At 53.0% G+C, this 24,675-nt stretch overlaps 10 protein-coding genes across 10 annotated transcripts; 3 read left to right on the forward strand and 7 right to left on the reverse strand.

Annotated features, from left to right (window-relative positions):
• Positions 1 to 109: 109 nt before the first annotated feature.
• On the reverse strand, positions 110 to 847 carry J4E88_007864 (uncharacterized protein; the record flags this gene model as incomplete). Its single annotated transcript, XM_049401479.1, has 5 exons — positions 110 to 278; positions 335 to 436; positions 506 to 575; positions 630 to 759; positions 821 to 847. The coding sequence occupies 5 exons, from the start codon at positions 845 to 847 to the stop codon at positions 110 to 112; spliced, it is 498 nt and encodes a 165-aa protein (XP_049252552.1).
• A 2,019-nt stretch (positions 848 to 2,866) lies between these two features.
• On the reverse strand, positions 2,867 to 3,647 carry EGD2 (GAL4 enhancer protein; the record flags this gene model as incomplete). Its single annotated transcript, XM_049401480.1, has 3 exons — positions 2,867 to 3,197; positions 3,248 to 3,306; positions 3,411 to 3,647. The coding sequence occupies 3 exons, from the start codon at positions 3,645 to 3,647 to the stop codon at positions 2,867 to 2,869; spliced, it is 627 nt and encodes a 208-aa protein (XP_049252553.1).
• A 482-nt stretch (positions 3,648 to 4,129) lies between these two features.
• Positions 4,130 to 4,719, reverse strand: J4E88_007866 (uncharacterized protein; the record flags this gene model as incomplete). The annotated part of the gene is made up of 3 exons (XM_049401481.1): positions 4,130 to 4,186; positions 4,285 to 4,542; positions 4,594 to 4,719. 3 exons carry the CDS (start codon positions 4,717 to 4,719, stop codon positions 4,130 to 4,132), a joined length of 441 nt encoding a protein of 146 aa, XP_049252554.1.
• Positions 4,720 to 5,919: 1,200 nt separating this feature from the next.
• Positions 5,920 to 7,137, reverse strand: J4E88_007867 (uncharacterized protein; the record flags this gene model as incomplete). The annotated part of the gene is made up of 1 exon (XM_049401482.1): positions 5,920 to 7,137. One exon carries the CDS (start codon positions 7,135 to 7,137, stop codon positions 5,920 to 5,922), a length of 1,218 nt encoding a protein of 405 aa, XP_049252555.1.
• Positions 7,138 to 7,448: 311 nt separating this feature from the next.
• J4E88_007868 (uncharacterized protein) lies at positions 7,449 to 9,006 on the forward strand (the record flags this gene model as incomplete). Its single annotated transcript, XM_049401483.1, has 2 exons — positions 7,449 to 7,531; positions 7,722 to 9,006. The coding sequence occupies 2 exons, from the start codon at positions 7,449 to 7,451 to the stop codon at positions 9,004 to 9,006; spliced, it is 1,368 nt and encodes a 455-aa protein (XP_049252556.1).
• A 385-nt stretch (positions 9,007 to 9,391) lies between these two features.
• On the reverse strand, positions 9,392 to 10,156 carry ATP7 (ATP synthase d subunit; the record flags this gene model as incomplete). The annotated part of the gene is made up of 4 exons (XM_049401484.1): positions 9,392 to 9,421; positions 9,476 to 9,562; positions 9,618 to 10,013; positions 10,145 to 10,156. 4 exons carry the CDS (start codon positions 10,154 to 10,156, stop codon positions 9,392 to 9,394), a joined length of 525 nt encoding a protein of 174 aa, XP_049252557.1.
• Positions 10,157 to 10,381: 225 nt separating this feature from the next.
• SAR1 (COPII coat GTPase) lies at positions 10,382 to 11,529 on the forward strand (the record flags this gene model as incomplete). Its single annotated transcript, XM_049401485.1, has 8 exons — positions 10,382 to 10,398; positions 10,450 to 10,472; positions 10,726 to 10,763; positions 10,817 to 10,842; positions 10,898 to 10,918; positions 10,965 to 11,003; positions 11,055 to 11,164; positions 11,213 to 11,529. 8 exons carry the CDS (start codon positions 10,382 to 10,384, stop codon positions 11,527 to 11,529), a joined length of 591 nt encoding a protein of 196 aa, XP_049252558.1.
• A 2,612-nt stretch (positions 11,530 to 14,141) lies between these two features.
• J4E88_007871 (uncharacterized protein) lies at positions 14,142 to 15,076 on the reverse strand (the record flags this gene model as incomplete). Its single annotated transcript, XM_049401486.1, has 3 exons — positions 14,142 to 14,784; positions 14,838 to 14,939; positions 15,072 to 15,076. The coding sequence occupies 3 exons, from the start codon at positions 15,074 to 15,076 to the stop codon at positions 14,142 to 14,144; spliced, it is 750 nt and encodes a 249-aa protein (XP_049252559.1).
• A 2,359-nt stretch (positions 15,077 to 17,435) lies between these two features.
• Positions 17,436 to 17,759, reverse strand: J4E88_007872 (uncharacterized protein; the record flags this gene model as incomplete). Its single annotated transcript, XM_049401487.1, has 2 exons — positions 17,436 to 17,561; positions 17,622 to 17,759. The coding sequence occupies 2 exons, from the start codon at positions 17,757 to 17,759 to the stop codon at positions 17,436 to 17,438; spliced, it is 264 nt and encodes an 87-aa protein (XP_049252560.1).
• A 3,465-nt stretch (positions 17,760 to 21,224) lies between these two features.
• J4E88_007873 (uncharacterized protein) lies at positions 21,225 to 22,846 on the forward strand (the record flags this gene model as incomplete). Its single annotated transcript, XM_049401488.1, has 6 exons — positions 21,225 to 21,258; positions 21,446 to 21,508; positions 21,558 to 21,640; positions 21,688 to 22,085; positions 22,136 to 22,526; positions 22,760 to 22,846. The coding sequence occupies 6 exons, from the start codon at positions 21,225 to 21,227 to the stop codon at positions 22,844 to 22,846; spliced, it is 1,056 nt and encodes a 351-aa protein (XP_049252561.1).
• Between the last annotated feature and the right edge of the window lie 1,829 nt (positions 22,847 to 24,675).

A 24,675-nucleotide genomic window follows, 5' to 3' on the forward strand; every position in this document is an offset into this window, starting at 1 on the left:
ACCGCAACGAAAGACACAAAAACAACACAGAACCCTACACGGTACCCCCGATAGCGATCAACGCCATCATCTACACACAAAACCCAGCCTCCCCAACATCCCCACATTCTCATCGCGCCGGTGGCTGTGTCCAACGCCCCAACATCTGACCAAGTGCCCAGTTCCATTCATTAACAAAAGCATTCGTGAGCTGCGTGATCTGATCCGCAGACGGCGTCTGACCTGCCCACATAGCTGGCTGCGATGCTTGGTAACGCGCATAGTATGGCAGCAGCTGGCTATTTAGAAATCAGCAAACGAAATCGCAAGCTATTGCAGGTTTTGGAAGGCGTACTCAGTCTGTATCTTGTTCAGAACCAACCAACACAGATTCCATGAGCGGTTGCTTGCGGGATCGGCGTAGACGCGTCGCTTCGCCTCGTCTAGGCAGTCGGAGCTATGAGTGAGTTAACTCATGCATTGGGAGATGCTTTGTCCTTTTTTGAATGCATGTTGGGCGGCTTACCTGAAAGGATAGTTCCTAGTCAGTCCGCGAAGCTCGGTCAACAGGCCGTGCGACTCGACGTAGTACTTCCCTAATGCACACAATCAGTCTTCAATCTACATTGGCCAGTACTGTCGATGCTTACAAGCCGCCGTCATCGGCTCACTGCAGTCCGGTGTACCGAGCTTTGCAAAAGCCTGCTCGACACGGACGAGTTCAACGATAGTGTTGAACTGGTGGGATCGGAGCGCTTGGATGTATTGTGCCTTTTCGGCCTATTGAAGTTTAGTATCCGGGCAATCGGTGTTGACGGTCATATAGCGGATTGAGACGTACGGAGCTGATCTTTCGGCTGGAAGACATTCTGGCAAACTGTGGAACCCGGTATCTACGTGGTGGTGGGTTATAGTACTCGCTGTGAATGGGATTGGTAGAAGATGTAGGATCGATGGACATGTAATAGCGATTCGAAGCCGAGCTTAACTGAATATGGGGTACCGAAGTTGATGTAGGAGGATGTATGGGAAGAACAGCTTGCTGTGATGAGTCCATCGTTTGTTGAAGATAGTCAAAGTGTTATATAGGTCTTTTCCATTGCTGATGTTGTCGTAGGAGTGGCCCTCTCAGCTATAGTCATCTCATAGCCAATGTATGTGTGGCGAGGCATCCACAGAGAGCCACATGCAAGAAGGTTCCATGGGGATGAGTTCAGCTCTCGACGCCATATCGTCATAAGAAGTTGTAGGCTTCCCAAACAACTGTGCCAAGGGTGAAGAAGGCAGCTGTGAATTGTCGAATGCGGAAGCATCAAGTAAGATTATGAATCCTTCGAGGAAATATGAGATGACCCTCGTCCCTTTAGGCCTCCGTGCGTTCGATGTAGGTCCGATAGTGTTAGCATCGTCTTCTTGATAGGCCGGTCTGCTTGCAGCAATGGGTCTGCGACACACCAAACACAAGTGCTGTGGTCAGATTATAGGTCATGAACAAGGGCGATGTGACTTGGTCATGTCTCTCGCGGCCCGGTCGATCTGAGTCCAAGAGCCTTTGTAAAGGTACTGTGATAATACCAGCCACATTCTTGATGCCGAGAGTTTGGATTGATCGCTCATTGGTCGTGTATTCAACATGTTTCAACTGTGTAAGCAACAGTGGATCGCTTGAACCCTAGCAGCGTCTTCAACACCATCATCGCCGTTGCATATTGCGGAGGACATCGTGTATCAGGTAAGTGCCATGCTGAGGGCCAACGCGCAGCATGGTAGCTGAGCTCGATGTTGTCGATGTGTGGAGTAGTTAGGTAGGCGCAATCCTAACGGAGAGTGCGAAACATGTTCGGGAAGTCAACTTTCCGTTGTATATCTGGTTATCTCGACACAATGAGAAAGAAGCTAACCAGAATATGTCATGAGGCTGAGGCTGATATCCCCATATCTGTGCTGACGATGGAAGAGTTCATGGGATCCGGATTTGGCCGCTGTGGCTGGTTAGCTTGTGGCTGAGTATCGCACCCTCGCCAACTTCACCGCTATTACCTCGCAATCCTCACGCAATTCACGATTGCTAACAACACTGCTCCCGGATAGCTTTCATTCCGAGAGGTACCTGACAAAGCCGCTGCTGAGCAACTGCGCGTTTAGCATTCCGCGTTCCACGTTTGGAAATGTCCTTGGACGTCACGATCCCCATCTCACCAGCCACGCGCATAAGCACGACGTTGACCCTCAGTCTCGGGACCCGCGATCCTGGAAAAGGCATATCAATCTGGACAAATCTATCGCGATTGATTGAAGCCATTGGTAGCCATCACTCAGCACACGCATATTGGCCCTTGAGGCTGTATCGGCATGTCAGCAGCTCTTCGTCAGAAAGAGCCTCAAGACACATGAACTAGTATCTGAGTGCGCATGACTGGAAGCCGCCATGTTAAACTTCTGTTGATCGACCGCTAGAAGGTATGCTTGTTGCGTCTCACCTCATTCCGCAGAGCTGCTTTGCAGCTACCACACGACGCAGAGTTGGGAGGCCATATGCGCCAATAGAAGAAGGTCGAACTGCCAAGTGGAAGATGCAGTCGCTCGTCTGGCCCCATGGACATTTCAGCTGCGTTGTGCCAGCCCCCATTCTGCCACTGCTTCGCATCTCATTCTATCTTGCGACTGGAAGGTTTCTAGACTGGTTAGCTCCTGATCACTCACGCATATCGACAAGGTAGCAATCATTGGGCACCAATGCTTTCGAATGGACCGGACGGCCACCGATGATTCGTAAAGATTCATGTTGGTAGATTCTTTTACATGAGCAGGCAGAAGTCTCTCGACTCCGCAGTGCGTTTGAAGTCGTCATCCACCTTTTACACCCAGACACCTAGACCCGAGTGGTCTATATGCTCAGCGCCATGATGGAGTTTACGATGTCGTTGTCGTTCTCCTTGAGGGCCTTGACGGCCTTCTTCCGCGAGACGCTGGCCTGCTGCATGACGAGCTCGATGTCCTTGGCCTCAAGACCAGAGTCGTCAATCTCCTCATCGTCGTCCTCCTCTTCCTCCTCGTCCTTCTTGTCCTCGACAGCCTTGGCCTTGCCCTTGCCGGAGTCGTCGCCGTGGTCGTGGCCGGCGTGGTCGTGGGGCGCGGACTCGCCCTGAGCGAGCTGCTGGGCGGCGGAGGCCTGGGCCTGGGCGTTCAAGTCCTCGATCTTGGCCTCACCGAAGATGCTGGTGCGGGGTCAGCAGGCGGCTTGTGCCATTGAGGGGCAGCGACTCACATCCAGGTGTTGCTTGAGGGCGACTTGTAGACGTCCGGCTGGTTGATAACAAACAGAACCTGGTAGGTGTGTTAGCCTGGTACCCTGAACTATGTCTCTGGTCTGCCCGCATCTCGTGTTTGTTGACTGCAGCTCCCCCACCAATTGCGCGGAAAGCACTCACGTTCTTCGGTCGGCGGAGGGTGACGCGTGTGATGCCGTCGATGTGCTTCAGGCCGAGCTTGGCAATGGCCTTGCGAGCCTTCTTCTCGTTGCGGGAGTGGACGGCGACGGAAGAGCCCGCGGGCACGTTGACCTCGCCCTCCTCGTTCTCAGACTCGTCGCTTGACTCATCCTCCTCGATCTGGACGTTCTTCTTCTCGGGCTCGTCGGGGAGCTCTTCAATACGGGGGTTGGCCATTTTGTCGGTTTGTGGGTGACGGCAGGTGGTGGTGGTGCTGCAATATCGAGCGTCGCGGAGTTGGGGTCGGAGCTTCCAAAAATGATTTGTGGGCGGTTTAGCGCGGGCAGCTCTCACAATTGGCATTGACGCCCATCACAAGCAACAATTACTCTCACAGCCTATGTCGCGCAATTCGCAGGGACGAGCATTTCAAAGGGGGTATCAAATTGCAATTCTAGTTGCACTGTTCGTGTGTGTTCATGAATTTGTGGATTGAACTCTCTTGCTACATGTGGAATGCATGCGAGAGCCGAGTAAACCGTTCCCAAACCGAATTGCACCGTGCCAAACATTGGACTTATTCGCCCTTAACCAGGCCTTGAATTTTTGAATGCCTTTGAGGTCGCCTTCGGAATGCTCATGAAATGCACGTCATGCCTCTATGCCACCTGCATGCAGCGATCACCACAACGCCTGTCTCCCGACAGCATCGAGACTACCTATGCCTTTGCGCTGGCGCGGATCTTGGCGAAGGTCTTCTGAACCTCGAAACGAGCCTGTGTTGTTGTTAGTCTGTGTTCCCAATTCGCATCCGGGGTACCGCGTCTCGTCCGAATGGTCGCATTCGAAGACACAGGTACAAGGCAGAACGTACCTGCTTCCTCATCTTCATGACCTTGAAGCGCTCAAAGTCATTGAGTCCCCGCCTCTTCTGGATAGCCGCACGCTTCTGGGCCCATGAGCTCTCGTCGAACTTTTGCTGGACCTTGTGCTCCTCCCACTTCTTCGCGACGTGGCCGTTACCCGAGGCACGGGGAAGCTTGGGGATGACGATGGGTGTAAGGGAGAGTTTCGCAAGCGCGACTTCCTGGCGAGGGACAGGGGCCTTCTCGGAGGGACCTTGGAGGAGGACCTATGTCTGTGTGAGCCGCTGAACAGCACCCGGATCGCGAATTTTCCATACACGCTTGTGGTCGATGATCTCGACGATGACAGCGAGGCGGCCCTCGAATGCACCCTCGTTGAAGAGGACCACGCGGCCGACCTCTACCAGCCTCCAGGCACTCGTTGTAATTTCGGCGTCACCCATTTCGTCGATATGTGCTGCAAGAGAATGTTAGACGGGGAGACACGTGGAGTATTGCTGCGTCGAAAGCGTACCGGTCGGAAATAGGAGTCGGTGTTGATGTTCTTGTCGGGAGTAAGTAATGTCGGTCGGTGGAGGTTCGAAATTCAGTGTGAGCCCGGGGCCGTGCACAAGCGAAAAGCGCCTTGGCGCTAGCGCCGTCCTTAAAGTTTTCTGCGACCGCGCGACTTCCATCATCTCCTCCAGCACCGCAGGCACCGCAGAAGCACCACGCTCAACTCGACAGCCGTCGCGACTTTATGCAGTCGTCGACGTGGCTATTACGACCACTTTACTTCGCACCATGCGCTCTGCAGGTGCAGACACGATGGACGCGACATGCGCCGAGCTAAACTACTCCAAAGACCCATAGCACCGACCCAGCACTCATAGCTCCACTGGTATGTCTCTCACCTCCACACTCCTCCCCCATCCTAGGATGACATAATTTGCGATTGAGCTCGGCGTCGGAGACCCTCGCCGGGGTCTCTTAACGGCGTCGAAGTCATGACATTCAATTTCTTACATATTCTGAGCTTGCTTGACCCATTCAGCTTCATTACCGCGCCGAGTTTGCGACACGGGCTGACCAAAACAGACGCTTAGATACCCAGCCAACAGATACCTGACATCCGACGTCGCTGTTAGCCTGCTCATTGCAAACCCATGTCGACATACGCCTGCAGTGCCGTCACTGCACACGGCTATCATGTACAGGTCAGTTCTTACTCTTCAACCTCACCGCCCCCACTCCCAATGATTACAACATGCAATAGATAGTATATGATTTCTATGATTACTATTTTATCACCAAGATCACTGAAGGGATCCACAAACACGCTCTGCTTGATAACGCTTTGTTTCGATACAAGTCACTAACAAGCCTGCAGGTAAAATCTCATGTGTACGCAAGGACGCTCAACACCGCTGCATGTGCCAATTGCGCGTTACTTCTACGTGTCCAGCCATGCTTTCAGCCTTCTTCAATCAAGTTGGCTTGTCCGCGTTGATCACGCGCGCATGTGATGAAGGTGACCAAAATCGTGAAGAAATAGTTTAGCACGATCAAGGCAATCCGCGCGATTCGTCAGGCAGGTCGCAAAGGTAAGTGATATGCAGGCCGTGTAGGCAGGGTATTCGCTCTAGCTAGTCTCAATACAAAAGTCAATCAACATCTGCATCATCTTCCGCGATTCTCTGCTCTGGTGTCGTCGCTCTCCTTCGTGTGATTTTCCTTCCGTAATTTCGGTAAAGGTTCATCAGCAGCTCCCTCACCACGTCGCTGAATGCTGTCCTTGCGTCAAATTTGCTTCCACCGTAAGGGAAGGGGACGATTTTGCCCCAGTCGGCGTTATCTTCAAAGTAAAACTCGAGATCAAATGCAACCGCATCCTTGAGCATGGCCTTGAGCGTCTCTCCCTTGTGACCGTTGACGTCTGCCCATGCCCACAGTGCAGGGTCATGGAAATTCAACGTGCTCGACGCCTCTTCGGCAAGGATCTGTGCGTTGAAGAGTAGGTGGCGGATAATGTTGATGTCGCAACCGCAATGTATGACAGCATACTGCAGTAGCTCAGTAGTGATGCCTTTTTGTACACCCAACAGCACGGCAAGCGCTGCCACCGCGTGCTCATTACCCTCCTTGATCGCTTCTTTCATGCCCCATTTCGCCACTTCACCTGCCATACTACCCTCCCAATCGATCTCTCCAGTCAGGCTAACCAATACGTAAAGCAGTGATGCTTTGTCCTCCGTCCATGGCCCATGCAACAACTTTTCTGGTATGTGAAAGCCTTGCGCAAAAGCGAGATGAGGGATCTTGGTGAACTTGTATGGCCATAGTCCGTCGAAGTAGGACACTCTGGGGATCGTAACTCCAGTAGCTTCCCAGGCCTTCCCGCGCAACTTGACCATGGCATCTTGTGCGCGCTGTACGTATCTCAAAAAGAAGTCGTAGGTAAAGAAACGGCAGGTCAGGATGTTGGACTGGAGTGAGGCATCGCTGGTGACGAGTCGGTCCCGATAGTTGGTACGGTGATCGACGGTATGGAAGAAGGCCTGCATAGTGAAGCTCATCTCTATGGCGTGTGAGGAGAGTTTCGCGCCAAGATCCCGTGAGCAGCGTGGAAGCGCTGGGTTCATGCTGTAAAGAAAGATCATTTCCAGCAGTTCTGTGGGGAGTCCTTGGAGCGTCGGCATGGCGGGCGTATATTCTTTTTTCTTGCGGGCTGATTTCGTTTTCCGTTGACGTTTGAGTTGAGATGTGGATGCTGAAGAGTTTTGTGCAGATATGGTAAAAGGTTTACTTTTGGAGGCAGCAGCATATGCTGGGTGTAAGTACTTCCTCTTCTTGCCACGCACGATGATAGGTGTCAGTTCCATCGGGTACTTATGAGCGGCTGTTGCGACCAGGCAGCACTCAAAAGTAAGCCACTTCCGATTGCATGCAGCATGCACAAGGTAGATGGATCGGGAAAGGCTCCGCGTCACCTTTTGGAGATCGCACTGTGCGCCACGTTTTGGTGCACGGGCCCGGTGTGGCTTTGCCGCGGCGTTCCTGGAGCTAGCGTTAGCTTTCCGCTCGTCTTCCTGTCGCATAAACAAAAGACCTGAGGAGATTGACGCACCACGCGCGCGTGCACCACGAACGGAAAAGCGAATCACCGAACGAACGACGCGACCACACCGAAGAGATGCAGGTCCACGCAGTACCCGATTCCGAGCGCGCGTTTGATTCGACTGGGAGGAGGCTGCCCTGGGGGATTGAGTTCGCAGAGTAAGTCATGTTTCACTGCCATTACCGAATGGAGCCTTCTGCACGCATGAGCCTAGTCATGCGACAAACAAGACTACAAAGTGTCCTTTATACGACATTCCTCTTCTTCATGCTATCTTGACGCCATGGACGACCTCAACTGGGATTCACCCATAGATTCGGACACACAGCTAACATCGATCCCTGACAGTCCCGATCAAAATCAACGGCGCGTGCCAGAAGAGAAAGGCCCCTTTGGCAAAGCACGGAAACGCGGCACCTCACGAGCGAAGACACCCTTGGGCGCCAGCAACGCAGCTGACGAAGCGAGACTCTACAACCAGCGCACAGAAGATGACATCTTCAGTCGTTTCAAGGCAGACGAGGACAAGAGGCGCTCGGTATCCGCGCGGCCAGCCGGTGCACTACCACCATCAGCTTCGGCACCAAATCTCATAGACGCAAGCAACGGACTGAACGTTTCGTTCGCAGCAGGCGCATCAACGAACGCCACTTTTGCACAAGAACCCAAGGAAGTCATACTATACGGCTTTGGCTCCGAACAGCAATGGGCTGCGATAGCACACTACGAGAAGGTTTCCAACGGAATGATCTACGAAGAATACGACCGCGAGCCACCCAACCCCAGGCTCGGCTATAGTCTAGCAGCGCAACGCTCGACGTACTACCCAAACTTGGAACCGAAATACTTGACCAGGATCAAGACATATCTTGGGGGAGACCACTGGGTCAAGGTGACTTTCGATAGTGCGGAAGCCGCCGAGCGCGCATGTCACTACAGTCCGAAGAACATCCAGGGCTACACAGTTTACGCAGAGATGTACAGAGGGACAGGACCACAAGGTGGTGACCGGCCGTTACGCGCTGAAGGAGGGGGGATGTCACAAATCGCTTCGCCCAACACCGTATCTTCAGGCACCCTGGGACCACGCGGCGCATCTCAGTCTTCCGCAACAGCCTCATCTGCCACAGCAACGGCATCCCAGCCTGCAGCGTCACAGGGACTCGTATCGCAATCGAACTCGGAACCAGCCTGGCTGAGGAGTACAAGCGGCGCTTTCCCAAGCCATCTCGACGACATGCCCGTGGAACCCATGTCTCAACCACGCGAAATGCACCAAGCTCTCGACCCAAACACCGTTCCCGCGCATGCAACTACCACGGCACTGAACCCCCGTTCTCAACGCGCAACCCTGCGACTCAAGGGCGCAAACGTGAAGCCCGCTATCTTCCTCCCACAAGAAAAGGCCTTCCTCCCCGCAAAACCCCGCTGGCAGCAAACAGTCGGCTCGGTGCCTGTCATTGGCTGGGTGATTGGCTCAGGACATGGTATCATTGGGGACCATGTACCGAGAAAAGAGGACGGAACTTTCGATGCGAACAATGCAAGTCTCTACTGGCGGGTGTGGTATATGGTGGACAACTGCTTCGGTAGTGACTTTTGTGGGGTCAGGGATGCGGAGTATGATGAGTAGGGTTAATTTCAGGTGGGGGCATTTTGTGTAAGACCAAGGGGTTTTTGACAAGCATTGGGCGGCGTTTTCGAAATGACAATATAGCGATGTGACTTCTAGTGCTTGGAGGGTTCGGTATCAAATGCATATGTAATGAAATGCGAGTAGCATCCTCAGCAGAAAGCGTTTCTTCCGTGATGTATGATTTGCGGGGTTGTCCAATCATGTAAGAATTCATGCTGTACAAGTCTCGAGGTGACTGCGTTGAAATCAATATGAGCAACGCAGGCGGAATGATGTAAATGGTCAAAATCTAGGGTGCATTTCCACTGTCTGGAACTATTCACAAATACGTAGGTAATACAACCCAGATCGGGTACATCTCGACTACATGCAAAGAAGATGCTTAGAGGACGGAAAGATCGCCAAACTTCTCCTGCGGGGTTGTCAGCACTTGCATATGAAAGTCTTGAGTGTTCCAGAAACTTGCCTTGTAGCCGGGAACGGCCCAGCGACCCTTGGAGACGAGCTGCTCGGTGCGCTTGTCGATCTCGGGCTGAGCAGCTGCGACCTCGTCCTGTGATATCTGTCAGCCTCTTGTCCCTCACTTGCCCGTAACCGTATATACGTACAACAGTGAGGTCAGCGAATGGCCTGGCATCCTCAATGTTCTTCAGTGTCTTCTGGAGGTCGCTCAACTCCTTGTCGACAACGCTCTTGGTCTGCTCTGCGCTCTGGACGGCCTGGGCCTCGAAAGCCTCAATCGCCTTGATCTGCCTTCCTACATCGTATGTCTGGGGCTTGAAAGCGTTGAACTGCTTCTCGATGTCGTCGATAACGGCCTGGTTCTTGAGGATGCCGCGGTAGTGGTTGAAGTCGACGGTCTGGGACTGCTCGGAGAGAACGGTGACTTTGCGACGCGCATCGTCGTTGCGCTTCTTGAAGGACTGGAGGGCGGCGGCGGTTTGGCCCTTGAGGCCGAGCTGGGTGCCCAGCTTGGTCCAGTCGAGCTTGAGGGCTGCGCTACGCTACAAGAGGGGATATGTTAGTTTTCTTGTTCTGCATTTCGGAGGAGCCATTGCGGGTGGGGGGCTGCTGCCGGCGCAGCAATTGGGCATTCGAGAGCTTCGACGGATCTTCTGGAAGGGGTGTGACGTACTCCGACGGCCATTGTGATGGATTTAGACGGGGATGCGGTGGTTTCGGTTCGGGAGGGTTGATGTCCAAGTTCTTCGCGAGAGCTCGGAACAGCGCCGCCAAGGATCTGGCGCACGGGCCACTCGACTTCCGCCTCGATCGCGGCCATGTTCCCCCAACATTACCTTTCCCATTCACACTCTACACTTCGTTGCTACATTCTCAACCAACAGTCTAAACCCGAACAACTCTCATCAACATGTGGATTCTCGACTGGTAAGTCCTTCACTATGTGCTCATGTCGCTTTCTTACTGACCTCGAGCCAGGTGTAAGTTCACTACCCTCCCTCGTTATGTCCCGAACTGGATGGACGCATGTGTTCGTTTCCGTAGCACGGCAGAGCAAGACCCCTCCAGCACTCTCTCATAGCACTACTATCGCCTTCCGAGGCCAACGTCTACAACACCGCGCAAGGAAACAACAAGGCCGGGCTTATCACATGCGCATCGACACTATACCATCGCATATGTCCCGAACACCTGCCGGATCAACCAATGGCTTGCTTGGAATATAGTTGAACATGGGCTGACGTTTTGTAACAGTCTGGGATGTTCTGTCCTCACTTGGACTCATGAACAAGGTAAGCAGGAGCATAGTCTCAACTTCACTACTCAAGCTAACACATCATCACAGCATGCCAAACTCCTCTTCCTCGGACTGTACGCACTTCCACATGCCAGCAATTTCAAATACGTATAGCTGACTAGGCTCCAGTGACAATGCAGGAAAGACCACGTATGGCTACCAGACTGGACACGCGAGATTCCGCTAACACGATTAGGCTTCTGCACATGCTCAAGAACGACAGGGTCGCTGTCCTGTAAGTGAGATGTGGCCTTATTGCACAACTACCAGCTAACATATAGACCAGCCAGCCGACTCTGCACCCCACTTCCGAAGAGCTCTCAATAGGAAACGTCAAGTTCACAACCTTCGATCTCGGAGGTCACGCACAAGCCCGCCGACTATGGCGCGATTACTGTATGTCAAGCCTGTCTGTTTGCTTTGCATGAACTGACAATGTCCCAGTCCCCGAAGTTTCCGGCATCGTCTTCCTTGTTGACGCCAAAGACCACGAGCGTCTCTCTGAGTCAAAAGCCGAGCTCGATGCTCTTCTCGCCATGGAGGAGCTGAAGAATACTCCTTTCGTCGTTCTTGGAAACAAGATTGACCACCCCGACGCCATCTCCGAGGACCAGCTCCGTTCCGCGCTCGGTCTATACCAGACAACCGGTAAGGGCAAGGTACCGCTCGAGGGTATCCGCCCGGTTGAGGTCTTCATGTGCAGTGTGGTCATGAGGCAGGGATACGGAGAGGGTATCAGATGGTTGAGCCAGTACGTCTAGGCGGATTACTCCAGCAATTATAAGCACGCTAGGCGGACACAAAGCAACGGGGAGCGCATGTGGCTGCACCTTGGCTCTCTCGATGGTATGAATTAGATGCAAGTACATACCATGGCTATCACATGCGTAGTAGATGTACTCTTACGGGCGTTGGCGTTAGCTCTTGGAATAATATCATATTGCACACCAATACTTGTAATACGGTGCAGCGAAGGCTGGGTCGGCCCGAAGCGAGCGAGACCGCTACGTCGGGTGTTACTTCAGATGACGTGGGACAATCGCTCCATTCCACTTGTATACGTGATGAACGACAGAGATCATGCATTCAATATGGACACCTATGATGTTCTATTTCAAGATCATAGTTGCTGACAACGGTTTAGCATGATGAAAGAAACGTAACTCATATTTGCGTGCAACTCTCATGGATTTTGGAAAGTTGATTAGCGATAAGACTGAAGGACGAATATGTACCGACATGGAGATGCCATAACTGTATAATCGTAATCAGGCATTACATATATCCAATGTACGCCGTTTGGTAGGGTCCGATATCTCGATTTTGGTACGGTAATTCACGTAAACAGCTCAAGCATGAGTGAGATATCAAATGTGCCAGATGTGTTGTACCACAGTTCCGAATACCAGATGTGGAAATCGTGAATGCGATTTTGGACAGCCAAAAACGTCGAGCTAGTGAGCTATCTCCTATTGGCTTTTTGTGGAAGGAATAGATGACAGAAAGTTAGATCGCTCTGTTCATTACATTAATTCGAGTCTCAGAAATGGAGATGCGATTTTGGGAAGTTGAGAGCGGTGATTGAACGAATCGGTCTCTTCAAGAGCTTGTGCGAGGAGATCTCTAGAGGCGCCAAATGACTATCTGCTAGAGTCAAAAAACACATCTCGGGACTGGGAGTGCAAAACTGAGGAGTCAACAGTGTTGACTGGATGTTTTGATGCTTTGATGCTTTGATGCACCGTCAACCGAGCCTTTTGCGAAAGAAGCTTCAGATAAACGGAATGACGGTATTCGTTAACGGAAATCATGATCTCGTAATTGCGATTGCAGTTCCAATAAGCTGTTTGTCTTAAGTAGACGAAACCTCAAACCCCTACTTCACAATACTTAGGCACGTATTTTGTCAAAACGATTCCCGAGACTACATACGAAATCCTGGGCGTTGGTTCAATGTCAAACGGCGATATTTCCCAGACATTCTCACGCAAGACACTTCAAAAGTCCAGTTCACAATATCTATAACAAGAAACCAAATTCTCTATTTCGAAAGCACGCCACCACCCCTTCCCCAGGCGTTCTCGCCACCTGAACACGGCACAGTCAAACCCCAACCCGCTGGTTCGTCGAACAACCCGTCTCGACCAAACTTTGTCCCCGCGGAAAGCCGAAAACCCGAGAAAGAATCGCACAGCCACTGCTAACTCATCTAGCCCTGTTCACGTCCTATTAATATCTCCTCAAGAACTAAAGAGGATTCGATAATGCGCTTGCTAGATGCGCTTGCTGGTAGTGTCAGAGACGGCGCAAGCCTCCCAACGACTCTAGTGCATGCACGCGTGTCAATCGATAACGCGGGCTGCAACTTAATCTTTGGTGGTTTGACACGTTGGCTGAGGGACTGAGGGACTGAGGGTGGTTAGGTGGTTAGGGTGGGCTGTAGCTTGGTGGGTTGGGGTTATGGGGGAATAGCGAGGCAGGGACGGTGTGTGTATGCAGGGTGGATTGACGACGTTTGTCTGTGGTTTCTCTTTTTTTTTTTTTTGTTGTCGTCTTTCTTTGGAGATGAATATACTGTACTTTTGAGCTGTATCTGTTCTATCGGTTTATGTAGGCCTGTGTGAAATCGTAGGAGCTGCATTGAAGTGTGTGATGTGCAACTGACATCATGATTTCGTACCGTGTACTTCGGAGAATGTACCGGTACATATCCCTTGCTGAAGCAACGTGCACGTGGGGTATATAACTCCTCACCGGCTGTTATGTACGGGCTCAAGATGCCTGTCAAGACATATGCGTGACACTGCATGTTGGAGACTACATGCAGTAGCAAGCGAAAAGCGTACAATCGCCGGTGTGATGTGATGTGACACAGCTAGGATAGAGATCAGCATGCACAAGCAGGGAAATGCGCCTCTGCGGCACTGCGAAGGATGTATGTCGTCTGACTGTTTGACCAGGATTACCGCAGTAGCTTTGAAGGGATTGAGTAATGGGGCACATTTCTTGGAAAGCGGAGGATTTGTGAAGGAGTTTGGTTGCGGGGTCAGAGGTTGCAGAAGGGTTGGCTATCACGGTAGAACAGTTGAGGAACATGTTGTGTTTTTTTATCCGTTTATATTAATATTTTCATTGCATGGAGATGCGGGACTACCTATTGAACTAGCTAGGTCCGTGGCTTCTTTCTTAGAAACAAATATCCAAACACCATGCCGCCTATGCTTTAGCTATGTACATGATGTCGTAGATGCATGCAGTCATCAAGGAACGTTGCAAGGAAATCGTGTCATCCTCCACTACAGCCTTCATTATGTGGTCGTCAAAGCGACCATGTCCCATGTTCATCGCGCGCGCTGAATGGAGCTGATCTCGCTTACAAGAACGAGAAGAGGGCGAGGAAACCGGCAGCGAGAGCGCCGATGCTGGCAGTGCCAGTGGAGGCAGCACCAGTGAACTCTGAGAAGGGAGGCATGGTGGAGTTGGCGATGGGGGCAGAAGCCTGGGGCTGACCGTCGGAGATCTGGGTGACGAGAGGAGCGGAAGCCTGGGGCTGGCCGTCGGAGATCTGAGTAACGACGGGGGCGGAAGCCTGAGGCTGGCCATCAGAGATCTGGGTGACGACAGGGGCAGATGCCTGAGGCTGGCCGTCGGAGATCTGGGTAACGACAGCAGGCGAAGAAGCCTGGGGCTGACCGTCAGAGATCTGGGTGACAACGGCGCCGGGGGTGGAAGCCTGGGGTTGACCGTCGGAGATCTGAGTGACAGCTCCGGCAGAGGTAGCCTGGGGCTGACCATCGGAGATCTGGGAGACGGGGCCGGTCTCCTCGGACATGGTAGCCTGGATGTGGATGGGAATGCACTGAGCACCAGTCGACTGGCTGTACAGGTTGTAGAAGTCTCCAGACAAGCACTGGTAGAAGACAGCGGAGCCCATCAGAGACATGGAGCCGTTGCTGCAGAGACCGAAGCCTTCAGTCTCCCTAGCACCCTCCTGTACGGGCTGATCGAACTGGAATCTGATAACATGTTAGCACTGACTGGATATGTCAGAGTGTTGTAGTGGACGCACTGGTAGTTGGCGGCGATGTAACCGGTGCGACCAGCCTGGTCGGTCAACTTGCCGTCCTCGAGAGACAGCTGAAGAGTACCATCAAGCTGGCGTCTGACCATCCTGGAGGGAGTGGTGGTGGCATTGACGGTGGTGATGGCGAAAGTGCCCGGGGCAGAGGACGCACACTCAGCGTCGGAGGAGGCCTGGGGGTAGGCAGCAACGGCAGCCGCGAGGCCGGCAGCGACAAAGGACTTCATTTTCGGATAGTCGGTTGGTGGTTGATATTAATGTATAGGGCGTACTTGACAGCGAGCGTAAGTAGCGACGGAGTAAACTGAAAAGCGAGGTATCAGTTACTTGATATACGATTGGAAGACTGTCGACGATGCTGGTAACCACGACAACGAGAGTGTGAGATGTTCTGGGTAGGTAAGAAACGCGGGAAGGTAAGACAGCTATATACTCACAACCAGGCGAGTACTTAGTCTATTCAATCTACCTCATCGAGCATATCACCGCAGATCGGACATGCACTGAAGCCTCAGCGCTTGAGCCAAGGTCATGGATCAACTCCACGCGTCAATGCGAAGCTACAACCGCCTAGCGTCGACGCTTCTGACGGCTGGAGAAAGAGGCTGGATAGAGATCGCGCGTGCCGTAACGATAAACACCGCGGAGACTTCTGCTACATCATTGGATGCCCTTTCATCCGACCCCTCAGTTAGTTCCCCACCATTTCACTGAGAATGCGCGTGAACAAAGCCCGTCCCGCCTCTCGTCTAAACTTATCTCAATCCCAGCCCGTGAGTAACTTTTGATCGCGATTGCTGCCATTGTATTGGCTACCCTGACGCAATGGTTTCAGCCTTCTGGTCCATGTATTCTGCCTGTCAATTGACCGGTGACATGCTGCCTAATGCAAATCTCGATATGTTGAGCTCGGTTTCCGTGGTATGCAACCTCTAAGACAGCTGCTCAACCGAAGTCTCGTAACTGCGGGTTTAGGACGATCGCTCCGTGCAGCATCCTAGCGCCTTCCTTAGAGCAATATACGTGCGTTCTGTAGACCCCGATGTGGAGTGTGGCGGGGCGTCGTTATTCATCAGTTGTGCGCGTCTCATTGGCCGACATGCAGGCGGATCTGCAGGGTGGTGTATGGTGAAAATGTAGCTCGCTCAATCGGACTATTGGAAGGCAAAATGCAAGGATGACGACGGATGGGATTGGTGTCAAAGAGACGAATGCCCCAATTGATGTCAAAGATCGGTTCCCAATTCGGAACGACGCTTACGTGCGCTAGCGCAACGCTTGTGGGGTACATGTGGCTTTCGCCTTCGCAAGTGTCTTCAGCCGCCCCAACCCACCTTCTCCAGTGGAACCGTTGCATGGGAACGCTTGGGACGGGCTGGGGGAGGCTGGCAGGCTGGCCTTGCGGGCGCATATCGATAGTATGCCGCTTATTGCTGGCTGGCTGGCTGGCTGCAGGCTGGCGCATTTGCCTCCGTCGGCTGGTCAACCCTAGAGAACGCTTAGATTGTTGGGTAAGACTGGTTGCATTTGTGGGATTCTGTGCGATGGAAACATGGCATTTGAAAACAATACCACTACCCTTGGCTACGATGTGGATTTGCAAATATTGCGATGGTAGACATATCTGACATGAGATGCGCATATGTCAGACGTACCATTGACGTCACACACTCGAGTCGTCCTCCACCCTCTGTGCTGATTTATCCCGCAATCGTGGCGCTAAGCAGCTGCATGTACTCGACAGCTAACCTTCAGTAGTCATTCCCATTGCAGCTTCTCGTGCGGTCAGTGACACGGTGAGGCTTTCCGCGAGTGACGAAAGTAGGTTTGATCATCTGACCCCGCACAGCGCCTGCCTTTCTCAGACACGCATATGTACATCCAACACCGCGGCCAGCGTATGACAGGGAGCCGAGCCGAAGGGGTCTGTGTTGGTGAGGTTGTTCGGCCTCGGCGATCACGATCTCACGATGGATGGACCCTCCACGCTGATCCATGGGACAGTGGCGCGCCAACCGACAATTTAGTCCCCGCAGGGTCCTTCTCTACTTCCCTTCGGTGTCCTTTGGACTGGTACTCCGAGACAGAACCAACAAAGTCCGCCGAACAGTAGCTAGCTGCGCCATGGGTATGCCAGGCGTGGGATGCTCATGTACCTGGACCTAGGTAAAGGTAAAGGTTGCTTCGGCATGAGATATCCGGAACCATCGGCATCCGGTGGAGAAGACTCGGGCTACTCGGCCGCGGTATCTTTCGAGGATCACAAAAGTGCAAGCTTCACATAGGCGTTGCATGATATGAGCGGAGATCTCTTCGGCGCACTGTTCCGGCATCGCGTCTTGGACACATATCTGATCACAGTGCCTAAGAAGCCAACTCAAGTTAGTATGGGACACTGGCGTCAGAGGTACATTACATACGAGATATGTACCTATGGACTTGGCGACATGCCATGCTGATAGCATTTGGTGGCTGTGTGTAGTCTTGTCCGTCCCCCGCTATACGCCAGGATGTAGGCCGTGGAGAATGTGGTACAAGCCCCAGTCTTCACTGACAAGTCCAACTCTTGTCGAACCTTATCGAGACCTACTTGCCCTCCCCAGCACGTTTGACGCCTCCTGCTACATCGTTTGCACCTTTTTCAATGCTCGTGGATACATCGGCAAGGCCTCGTGCAACCGGCCGACCGGCACTGCCTGTGGCGCCCTCGACCTAAGCAAAGGCGCTCAGAGTCAGTATATTTTCATTTGTAGTTAGTACAGATCAATCTACCGTTTCGCCCAAGCCTCGTCCAACCGCGCCAACAACCCCTCCTAGAGTGTTTGTAACGCCGCCAACCGTATTGCCTACAGTGGACGTGACAAACTTGACGCCAGAAGTTACACCGCTTTCTTGCTGGCCGATAGGCATGTTGACGATTGGTCTTGGAGGTTGGTGGGTTGTTTGTTTGTTTCAGGGTGGTCGCGATGCTAGTTCCCGAAGATAGTAGAGTTTGTTAGATGCCGGCTAAGTGGTAGTGAGCTTTGGTGATATCCTGTAGCGTCTGTGCTGCGATGGTGCATTTATGATCCACGGATTTAGTGACGTCATGGGGCTTCGCAACAGCAGACGCGCGGTGCACGTTGGAAATCCTGCATCGTGCAACCGCAAACCTCCTCCTCGTGATCCCAGGCATGATCGCGACTCGGCCCGTGTCAGATGGCGTTTGCGTCGTCCAGTTGTCGCCCTCTCCGCATTATCTCGCGCAAGTACCAGCTGCGGACGCGGCAGCCACAGGCGTTGTCCGGGGAAGTTTCACGAACTCCTCATTGGCATAGTTCCCTCCTCGGCATCTGCATCAGAGATGACTGGCGTTGCATACACGATCGCCATCGACTGGCGCGACCATGGATCTCCTTGTTGTCCTGACAGCAGCTGGCAATCCCATCTTGACGCATGACACCAGGAAAATTTTCCAAAGTTCAGCTTCTTGCGATGGCATTCCGCGCGAGCAGCACCGATGCACAGCACCTCGAGAAGGTTTTCAGAGAAGCTGCGACGAGCTCGGTGGCCGAGTGCTCCTAGATCCAGATGCGCAGGACGCCTCGGCAGGCCGCAAGCCACGGAACGCGAGCGCAGAGGCTTGTTCGAATATCATTGGCAGCACACCGTTGTGGCCTGAACCTAAGGCAGCCATATCGTAGAGATACACAAGGCTGTCGCATTACTTGCGGCCGACACTCGCAACCGGCATCATGTTCTCTCCGACTGTAGGGCCTCATCGGGGCATACGGACGAGAAGCATGCGCGCATGCTCTCAGGCAACCCCTCTCGCTGCGAACATATGATGAACTGATTTCCCCCCAAGAGGTTCGATACTTACCTGTAGCTCGTCAAAGCTCGCCTACACTTCGATACACCCAGAAACAACGCCAATACACGATCGAACCAAACCTCGACCGAAATCATCCTCAGTCCGATTCACGTAACCACATTCCGCCCTCGAATTCGAACCACCTACGAATCGCGCGCCAAACGTTCGAGATGACGTCCTTGTTCCCACATCCTCCTTACGCCGAAGACCAGCCGTATGCGCGCAGTATCCTATACCTGCATGTCATGCGCGCTTCAGCCATGTCATTTTCCTTCTTTTCAATCCTCCAGTTTCCAGCCTCTATCATCGCAGCACGATACCGTAATTCCCCGATCGATTACGCTACAATCCTATCTCGTACGCTCAAGACTGCCGGTCGCGGCCTCGTTCTAGGAACAGCAGCTGGCGCGATCATGACATGGGGCCGCATGAGAGGCCGAGAGGAAATAGAGTGGAAAGATAGGTCATGGCGGATACTGGAGAATCATGGCGAAGTGAAAACAGATTGGGTCACACTTGGCGCGGCTGGGACCGGTGCTGCCGGGGCTCTGATCGCTGCACGGAGCGGCCGGGTGCCGATAACTGTTGGGAGTGCCATGCTGGGAGGAGCTGGTGTTGGTATGGGCACTGGAGTGCTGTACATGATCGCGTCATTCGCATCGGGGAGGAAGCCTGCTTGACGACGGGAGATGCGAAACTGGACCATGCCTCTGGTATAGAGTTGACCCACGACGAGCTCTTGGTAACGCCGAAGGCTATATGCTTGCATGCTACCGTCCAGTCTGGGTCGCGCTCAACATTTCCTGGTACTGGTATTCGGGCCATTTGAAGCTGCCACGCGGACCCTAGACCTTCGCGCTGCTCCGACACATAGCCACGATTGTAATATATCTGCTTATCAAGGCAATGGTTCTGGACGGTTGAGTCACCACAAGCTCACTTGTACGTCTTTCTAGCAGTGCAAAATTCTTAGAAGTTACGCTTGCCCTTTCTCGCTGCGCAGCGTATAGTGGAGTCTCTAATTCGTGCTGAACAGATCGATTTTATGCATCTCCGGGGAAAAGAGAAAACCGATGAACTGCGTCAAAAGGAAATCCCACATCTCGGAATGCGTGTATGCGACATCGTGCGTTTCGGCGGCCAACGTTGGGCTAACCTTAAAAGAATTTTGAAGCTCCAACCTTCTACGTTGCTACGCAATCTTCGAGCTCCGCTCCACACTCTTATCTTTTTATATTTTTGCTTGTTTGCGTATCTGCGAGATTGACTGTTCACACATGACGGTGATGTGGTTTCACGCGTCATTGGCACCTTCTCTTTACGCGCAGGCGAACGACCTCGGTCTGACCTACTACCAGATGCAAACCTCAGGCCGTTGCACTTCTGGATGCGATACAGTGCGCCCATCAAGCTATTCCGCCCGCCGATGACCTCATCCGAGCAGGCTTCTTGTAGGTAGCCCAATATACGAGCGCACAGATCGCCGGCAGTTTCCCGTCTGATCTTGTTCGTCCGACTTCCGCTGTCGCAATGCTATTAAATGAAGGATACAGTATGACGATCCCAAGTGAGCACAGGGCGGAACGTCAGTGTGACCCTCTGAAACGGTCTTGGGCCGAGTGACCTCCGCCGTCGCATCGAGGGCGCGTTACCCAAAGCCATTGTTCTCGAAACATCCCCGGAACGTGATACCTGTTGAACACGCTTGAGCTCCTACAATCTCCACGCATTCACGCAGACTGCTCCACCACGCAGCCTTTACCTCCGAGATGATATTGTCAGAATTGCGCCGTCGCCGTATTCGATTCTTTCGCTTGCAGACATCCCCACAGTCGTGCTGTCCGCTGCTTCGCATTCACTATATCTAACGCTCTCCATTGGGTCTTGCCCTTTAAGCGGCGGCCCCAGATTCGCTGCGACAGGGATCGGTTACTAGACACGCTGTGATCGGTCCAGGTTCCAGGATGAATACGTTACACCAAGTCCTCCGTACTAGCGCTGGCGGATGCCCACTTGCGAAAGAACAATTGGCGCCTGCACACAACACCCGCTTCTCATGTCTCTGACAGCCACGACCCGGACCGCGCAACAGGCCCCGTTGGACGTGTTCGGCTGCGCAGTCTCCGAGATGTTGGAAAGCCAGCCATCTCTCATGTAGTGCGCTGTTCGTGTAAGAGAATTGATTGAGAGGCGGCAAGTGCGATATCCAGACCGTCGCACCATGGAGTACGACCGGCTTCTATAGCGATGACAAGCCTTTTGAGTGGCATGTGTAAAGTGCAGCCAGCAAGCACATCCACGTGAGGGTGACCGACGGGAGACTAGACCGTTTGGCAAATAGAAGGGCCTCTGCTTAACTTGTTTCTGTAAGTGTTAATATGCAGTAAGTAGCAAATTGCGGGGGACGTCTTGGGAGACACCCGGCTGTGCCTGCCTTGGGCGCGCGTAAGGGGACAAGGGTTTCGCAGCCCTTGACCTTGTTCCGGGTTTATATGAGGAAGCCCACCCACCAGCAGGGCGAGATGTGGTTTTCGCGATTTCTTCAGGTTTCTGAGAGTAGGTCGTCGAGATGCCTACCTATCCTCTTCAACTCACCTGCCTGGGGGTGATCTACGGCACTCCCCTCTTGGCTTCGATATTCGTTATTCTGCGGATATACACACGGCGGAAGCTGAACTTACGGTTAAGCTGGGGTATGGCGTTCAACATCACTTGCGCAAACCGTACTGACGTACTTGTACAGATGACTGGCTTATCATACTTCCGTTACTGCTTTCCATAGCCCTCATAGGGCCTTCTCACCGACGTACGTACTGATGTAAGCGCCGACACTGGCTCTTACTGACCCTGAACAGATGTCAAGATGTGGCATGTTGGCGTGCATATCTGGGAGGTGCCGCCGAACGAGATAGAACCAAACTATGACGAGTACTATGCCGTATGTTTAGTCCCACCATGCTACAGCGAGAGAACTAATAGCAGCAGGTTGTCATGGCGTTCAACCTCTTGAACATCCCCATACTACCGCTCGTCAAAGCATCGATCATCCTTCTCCTCCTTCGGGCCGGTTCCGTTATTGAATGGCTCAAGCGAGTGCTCTATGCCATCTTGGTCTTCACTGTTGGAAGCGCATTGATACCATGGTTCTTGTACATCTTCATCTGTCCACCTCTAACTGGAAACACTTGGAAGCCGAGGACTTTCGGCAACCTGCATTGCATGGGCAGACACAAAATGGGAGAAATGTTGATCTGGGTCACATGCGCCAATCTACTCACCGATGTTCTGATCCTCCCGATACCTTTCATCATCGTGCGAAGGATGATGAGTGCTCGGTTGAGGTCCCGTTTGGTGGTATTGGTGGTGTTTACATGCAGTCTCGCGTAAGTCACACTGACCTAGTATGCGAGGATAATAGCTGACCTCTCCACAGTGTTACTGCCATCGGCGCGGCAAAGATCTACTTATCGTATCGCGACCGCCTCTACACTCTGTTCAACCCCGATTGGACCTACCCGATCGACTACTGCATCAACCACATTGAGAACAACGTAGCAATCATCGTAGCCAACATACCGATCCTACGCGGCCTCGTCACACGATGGATCTTCAACTTCCGCACCAAAGCGACGCCCATTGATCGCGAGTTTCGTGGTGATTGGCAACAGCAACAGCAACAACAACAACAACCGAGAAAGTCGGACGCTTCAGACTTCAGCCGCTACACAAGAAAGAATCGTGTGGTACAGAAGATCCTCCCCTGCATCCAGGATGACTTCTCCAGCAGCCTGGCCTCGCGCTCCAAAGGCGACATCAGCAGTAAGGTGGACTGCCGGCCAGATTTCCCACCTCGAATCTGCACCACAGGGGAACAGCGCTACCAGAAACGAAGTTACTTTCCGCGATCGCGAAGGAATAGCTTGGATCGGTATAGCACGGCCGACTCCTGCGAGAAGGGTGACATATTAGAGACGGTTAGGAGTGTGGGTAGTTTGGGTTCTGCGCCAACGCTCGTGGAGAGCAAAGATGCGTACACAGAGTGGAAAAGCATGGACAGCCCAACGCTGAGCCCAACAGCGAGGTTCTCCACGCAGACATTGTGCCCCATTGCGCCGTTGACGCCGGCGAGGTTGCGGGGGATTGAAGATGATGAGGTTGATGATGAGATATACCCATACCCGAGAGCATTATGATATCATAGCGAATGAACAATATACGATGAATCTTGATATCTGTAACGTCTCACCCTGCTCACGTTCAAAGCCCAGCTACACTTTCCCGTCAACAATCTTGCAAAACTGCAAGACACCACAAACCCAACCCGCCCAAATAACGACCCGAAAAACCCTCAACCTCCTCGACCCAACCCCAGACCCCTTCATGTCGGCAGTCACACATCTGGTACGTACCTACCTTTACGCACCCCCAAGTCCCGTACGCCCTATCCGAGTGGCGGGTTTCCGTTGTCTCAATTTCAGTAAAGTTACGTTAGCCTGCCACCAGCATCCAACCACACCACGGCGGCGCTCAGGCCCGTTTGTCCGCAGGGGTGCGCATGGCGAGCGATGGATCTGGGGTATAACCGTCCAACCCGTCATGGTGTGGTACTTGCCTTGTCAAGACGCAATCCGAGCCGTTCCTTTGCCGCAGGGGTGGTCGAGTTGCTGATCATGCTGTCTGTGCGTCAGCGTGTCTCGTGTCGTGTCGTGTGTTGCGACGTGGGCGAGGGGTGGAAGGTGATCGCGGGTGGCGGGGTTGACCGGGATGGATGGATGGCTTGAGTGCGTTGCGATGGATTGCAATCGGTTTTCGCGCTTCTTGTCTACGTGATGAATGTATTCGTGGAATGTGCTGCACCGTGAGATTCTTGATCCCAGGCCTATACAACAAGGTCGTCTCCTTCACATACCCAGATACCCTACAGCCAAGGCAATCCAGACTCCAACGACCCCAAACCCAATTCCCGCATCCCAATCTCCGTTACACAGGATTCGCGGGTCCAATCTAGAGTTTTAGTCCCACCATCCCCTCGCCTTCGCAACGGCGGGAAGCGCATTCGGTTTCTCGTTGCTTATTCCTCATTACCCAGATCGCGCGGAAACCTTACTTGAAGCAGCAACTGTCGTCCGACTGGCAAAGCTATTACGCACCTCCACCCCCATCGAGGCACGGAATCCACAACTGGGGCATCGCCGAGGCCTTGGGCGGAGAAAGAAGAAAAACAAGAGTTGAGTGCCTGGGCGAAATCTCTCAGCAAGCGCGTACTCTCATTTCACGCGTTGTGTTGTGCGATGATGCACGCGACGGAAAGGATCTTGCTGCGCGTAAGCGAGGGGTAGGAAGGCACGAAAGGTAGGTGTTTGTATCCTCCAGTCAACGTCCTCCTCGCACCTCCCTCACGCGCACCCTATACTTCACCCTCGCACCACACACAAACCTCCTCGTCTACACCTACCATCCAGACCAGCCATCCCCTTGCCCTATGAGTGCCAAAGCCCCACCCCTTCATCGCCCTATTTCCTTTTCCCCCATCCCTCCATCCAGCATCCTCCGTAACTCGTGACATTTGCCCACCCGCCCAGCATTAGTACACCCTATTAGTCCAGTCCAGCCATATCCATGTAATATATCAGATTTTCGTTAGCGCCCGCCCGGCTCAATATGGATAATCTCCCCTCTTCGGTGCGGAGCGAAGCGGTCGCTCGCGCATCGCCGGCTGGCGGGGGTAAGTACGTGTGATGTGATTTTCAAGAATGGGCGGGAAAGATCTTGTTCGGATGTCATTTGCCTAAATGGATATGCAGGGTGAGGGCGTGTATGTTGATCGGTAGTCGAGGGTGCGAAGGCTGGAAAGGCTGGGTAGGGCGGGTTCTTACTCATCTGTGTTTCTTGAGGTAAGGGCGTATATCTGGGATGTGCACTGTGGATTTTATGATGAGCGTTTGGGGACGAAGGGGATTTGGGTGTGGCGGT

This window comes from Alternaria novae-zelandiae (assembly GCF_023758075.1).
Source record: "Alternaria novae-zelandiae strain BMP 2774 chromosome Unknown scaffold_17, whole genome shotgun sequence".
Lineage (NCBI taxonomy): Eukaryota > Fungi > Ascomycota > Dothideomycetes > Pleosporales > Pleosporaceae > Alternaria > Alternaria novae-zelandiae.